The sequence below is a fragment of the Triticum urartu genome, chromosome 7A, assembly GCF_056163025.1.
Source record: "Triticum urartu cultivar PI428250 chromosome 7A, HENAU_Tu73, whole genome shotgun sequence".
Taxonomy (NCBI): domain Eukaryota; kingdom Viridiplantae; phylum Streptophyta; class Magnoliopsida; order Poales; family Poaceae; genus Triticum; species Triticum urartu.
This window is the reverse complement of record NC_141879.1, coordinates 262,377,218-262,381,823: the sequence shown is the minus strand read 5'-3', so window position 1 is coordinate 262,381,823 and position 4,606 is coordinate 262,377,218. Positions and strand designations below refer to the sequence as shown.

The 4,606-nt window shown below is 46.1% G+C and overlaps 1 protein-coding gene across 6 annotated transcripts; it reads right to left on the bottom strand.

Annotated features, from left to right (window-relative positions):
* Nucleotides 1–390: 390 nt before the first annotated feature.
* Nucleotides 391–3,532, bottom strand: LOC125521936 (large ribosomal subunit protein eL32z). Of its 6 annotated transcripts, none has more exons than XM_087535101.1 (4): nucleotides 2,354–3,532; nucleotides 2,158–2,254; nucleotides 886–1,121; nucleotides 391–721 (listed from the first exon to the last, which is right to left on the bottom strand). In XM_087535101.1, exons 3-4 carry the CDS (start codon nucleotides 999–1,001, stop codon nucleotides 592–594), a joined length of 246 nt encoding a protein of 81 aa, XP_087391227.1. In that variant the 5' UTR covers nucleotides 1,002–1,121; nucleotides 2,158–2,254; nucleotides 2,354–3,532; the 3' UTR covers nucleotides 391–591. The 6 variants fall into 6 exon arrangements, with proteins under 6 accessions (XP_087391227.1, XP_087391226.1, XP_087391230.1 ...); XM_087535100.1 differs by having other exon boundaries at nucleotides 886–1,102; XM_087535104.1 differs by having other exon boundaries at nucleotides 3,205–3,532.
* Nucleotides 3,533–4,606: the final 1,074 nt, after the last annotated feature.

The following is a 4,606-nucleotide window of genomic DNA, read 5'->3' as shown; positions in this document are numbered from 1 at the left end:
CGAACGTCACGTACATGCACACGGCGAATCAAACGATTTTCTATGACAAGTTTAATGACGCAAGGATGGCAACTTTTAGTAGGCAAGCATGCCAACTTCGTGCTTCAATTTATTTTTTGATGTGTGTCGACTAACTTGTCATTCCTGCATCAGTAGAATTGCCATCGAATTGCCATGTGCTCATACGTTACGTACTCATCATTTCCGAAATGATATCGGCAAGGAGAAAGACAACCCTAATTTGGATCAAACATTAGAACCTGTTAGGGCATCTTTAATTGACAACGTTTGGATCAAAAGAACGTTTGCTTTGGAAAGCAGGACCACGTACTGAACATGGATCATTAGCCAGTTACATTTTTTAAAACAAAAGGACTTGGCAAAGTAACAAGACGATCAGCATGCTGTCTTCAAGAGACAAAGCAAGTTTCTGATTGAGATGTTGATACCATTAACAAAATTTCAGGCTGCCACTCGTTACTGATAATAACAGCATGTTCATATCATAAAACTAACAGATGAGTAAACAAGCTCCCAGAGCAAACAGTTTCCAACAAGCAAAGCGGCCATAACAGCACTGCGAAGAACATTTCACTCGTCCTCCTGGCTGCGAAGCCTAGCAAGCTTGTTTGTGACAACAATATCCAGCTGCGCAGCACGCTCCACAATGTCCTTCCGCTTCTTGGTAGAGACGTTGTGGGCGATCTCAGCACAGTATGTCCTGTTGGCAATAAAAGCCATGCAAGAGTTAATCAGAAAATGAAGAATGTTGACACCGATCAGCACAATTCAGAATCAGAAGAGTGAAGAACCATCTAACTTGAGAATATTAGGTTCTTGACACCAATCAGCACCTAATATTGGCAGTGTAACTGTGTAAGTTACCTGTTGTGCATCATAAGCAGCTCCAGCTCGGAGACATTGTGGACAACAAACTTCTTGAACTTGTTTGGCAGGTAATGCCTGGTCTTCTTGTCAGAACCATAGCCAATGTTGGGCATCAAAGTACATCCCTTGAACTTTCTCTTCACACGGGAATCAATACCCTTTGGCCTGCGCCAGCTGGTTTGTAGATATAGAGGCGTGAAATTTTCGGTTTAAGCTGTTAAGCACACGTGTCACTAAGAAAAACATGTCAAGAAGACACAGAACTTGAGCATATAAGAAAGACAAAAGAAGTTTAGCATATGCTGCTGCTTATGTGTTGTCTAAAGCACGATGCCAGTCAGGAATAAGCTACAACTACAAGAAGCTATACTACATTCAGTTTTTAAGGTATTCATTCCAAATTACAAGATGTTCTAATTTTTTTCTGAATCGGATGTATATAGACACGTTTCGGGGGTCGCGCTATTCGTTACCCTGGGTGAGGAATAGTTATTCTCCAACAGGGAAAGAATTCGTTTGCTCGAAGGATCAGACAGAAGGCATAATCATGTGAAAGACAAGATTTTCTTCAGCAACCAGTGGATAACAAGTGTTGGGAGAAATCTAGGCAAGCACTCGTACTCAGAATGAAGCCACGCCTTTAATATCCAACCCACTTCATGGAATCATGAAGTTATTGTTGTAGAAGAGTTTGCGACGGCCACAGTGCTATACTTATGCAAGGGCCAGTGTGCTCTCTTACTTCATCCCAATGCTCACTGAAGAAAATGTTCTCTTCCTCAGACCTTTTACTAAGACATCATTTCCTTCCTTTCAAACCGCAAGATAGAAACAGTGAACCGAAACATCAGCAACGCTCAAAATTTGGCATCACCTTTGCACAAAGTGTTTAAATGATGTTTCAAGTCAAAATAAGCAAGGTTGATTGAACATGCAATAATTAGTTTCCTTCAAATTAACTAAAGATCCCAATACAAAAGAAACAACACCACATTTTCTACAGGCTATGTCCGGCTTCCACTTATCTACCATTTCAAAGTACCATTGTGCTATTCAAGGTTAACGATAAATTAGGAATACACCGCAACTACAACGACCAACAACAGTCACGCTTAGAATTTAGCATCAGAAACTACTCCGAAAGTCTAACCTGCTACACCGGCGCACAGCAATCGCCATCTAGAGCCGGAGCACATCATCTGAACTAAGCAACCGAAACACGTGGCGCCTATGAATTCCACTGGGTAAAACTTTGGTATAAGTGGTTACCTTGAGGCCGATGTAGCGGTCGCTATGGGCCCTCTTGAAGTGCTTGACCCTCTTCTTCACGATCTTCCTCGTCAGAAGCGGCACCGCCATCTCTGACCTGTCGGGCAAAACCAGCAGAAAGAGTTCGAATCAGATGGAGAAGATAGCATCGCAAGAAGACAGGGTGGGAGCTCTGCTACGGACTGCTTGCCGGTACCTGAGAAAGCTGACGACCCTAACTCTAACACGAGGAGGAAGAAGAACGGCGGCGGCGGCAGGGTTCTATTTGCAAGCCGGCGCGGTGTTTATGCCTTCCGCGCGAACCCTAGGTATGTGGGCTATGATGGGCCACTGCCGACTAGCCCACTACGAGAAAGATGCACTCTTGTTTTTTTCGACAAAGCGTGCACTTTATTAGCTCGAATGAAAGTTCTCAAAAAAAATTAGCTCAAATGAAGCATCAAGAAATCATGGCACAAACTTTCGGTCGGTCGGCTGCTAGCCTTCCGATCTGAAAGTCGTGAGCCGTGAGATCTCACGTCCTTTTTTTTCCCTTCCCTATCCTTCTTCCCCACAAGCACAAGGAAACAAAAACGCAACAAGCGCCATCGATTCATGCCCACACGACCTCGAAGCTTTGCTGGTTCTCCAAGCTCGTTGCTCGCCGTCGTCACTCACGGGTTGCAGCAGAAAAAACAAAGCAAACCACATGATTCCAGCAAAAAAATGATATGGCTCCAGCAAACAATAAAGTGGTTGCAGCAAAAATGCTATCAACGAACATACATTGATATGGTTCCAGCAAAAAACACACATTGTTCCAACAAAAAATGATATAGCTCCAGCAAATATGAAAAGAACAATGCAGCAAAAAAAAGCATGGTCCCGCCATTGTAGCCGCCCAGCACCATCCTTGCCGATTGTAACAAGTCAAAATGCTGGCAAAAATCATGGCACCCGCCGCCTTACTTGTCCGGTAGTATCCTCTCATGTTGCGGCAAATTGAGAAAATAGTTCCAACAAAAATCGAAGGGTTCCAACAAAAATAAAAAAAAGACAGCAACTTACCACAACCACCATTGTCGCCGGCCATCACCATCCTCGCAGGTTGAAGCAAATCCCCATGCCGGTTCGAGCACGACATTCTTACCGGGGCTAGCGTGTTTCCTCCGCGCGTTGCTATCGATCTGAGGGCATAAACAGTCTCCACCGCAGGCCGGCCGCTCCACGGCCTCGCTCCATGGGCACAGCTCGCCGCTGCCGCGGGCGCAGCTCCCCGCTCGTGTCGGCTCCAGCGTCCCTCAGCCGCAGTCACCGGTGCTGGGATTCCGTGGATTCAGAGACAGAGAGGAACAACGGCAAGGAAGAAATGGATACATACTCGCGTGAGGGTGGGGATAAGGTTTCTATGAAGAGCGGTGGTCAAGCGGTCGTGTGGGTCCAAGTGCGTGCACGTTGCGCGACGAGGGGACCAGCCCAGTTTCGGCCTGCGCACCGAACCCAATCATTTCCCTTGTTTTTTCGACAAAGCATGCACTTTATTAGCTCAAATGAAGCATTAAGAACCTAAATAAATAAATAAGGTCGCAACCTTCCTCATGAAGCGTTTTTTACGTAAAGAGGCAATTCTTCAGGTGACTAGGTTTTCCGCTGGTCTGTCGCCAGCCGCCTCCTCGGCGATGGCGCGAGGGCCGCCTTTTGCTGTCCCAGGCCGATGCACTGAAGCTCGTCGCTGGTTCTCTCTCTCTCTCTCCACTACGAGTTCGTGGTCGCCTTAGGTCTCCTGTAGTAGGATCAGATTTCCTGCCTGAACGTCTTGATCAGGCCAGTTTGTTGTGCTGGAGAGACTGAGTTTTCGTGGGGGTTTTGGTTGCCCTGCTCAGATTGGTTGAGGTGAAAACCAGAAGGCCTTACATCAAGGTGGACTGGTGAAGTGTGCTCTAATAGTGCCCTAATCCCTGAGAATAACACACCCAACGATACATCAGCGACTACTCCAGAGGGTGACCGCCGGGAGCAATGAAACTCATATGTTGGAACTGTCGCGGTATGGCCAGTGCCGCAGCAGAAATAGAGCTTCTGGATGTCCAGAAGCAGTGGGGGCCGGATATCATCTTCCGTCTGAGAACATCTTGTTAACGTATAATGTACTGACTAGTATCTTCCATCAGATCGGTCTTTTGGTTGCATTGGCTAGAGCATGCACTTCTACATGGTATCAGAACCAAGAGGTCTTGAGTTCAAGACCCGGCTGGCACAATTAAATTGCAGCCCACTTTCGGTCCATGTTTAGGCTTGAGGGAGCCACATGTGAGGGGGAGTGTTGACATATAAATGTATTGTCTAGTCTTTTCCATCAGATCGGTCTTTTGGTTAAATTGGCTAGAGCATGCACTTCTACACATCTGAACAAAGCTAAGGCAGAGAAGCTTAGGAAAAAAGTTACGGATGGAAAATATGGAGGTGCAGG

What these genes read in the sequence shown, in the direction of transcription:
- LOC125521936 (XM_087535101.1), bottom strand. Translation starts at nt 1,001, where the DNA reads ATGCCCAACATTGGCTATGGTTCTGACAAGAAGACCAGGCATTACCTG. An exon ending in CTGCTTATGATGCACAACAG is followed by an intron (nt 722 to 885) that starts GTAACTTACACA and finishes TATTGCCAACAG; the next exon opens with GACATACTGTGCTGAGATCG.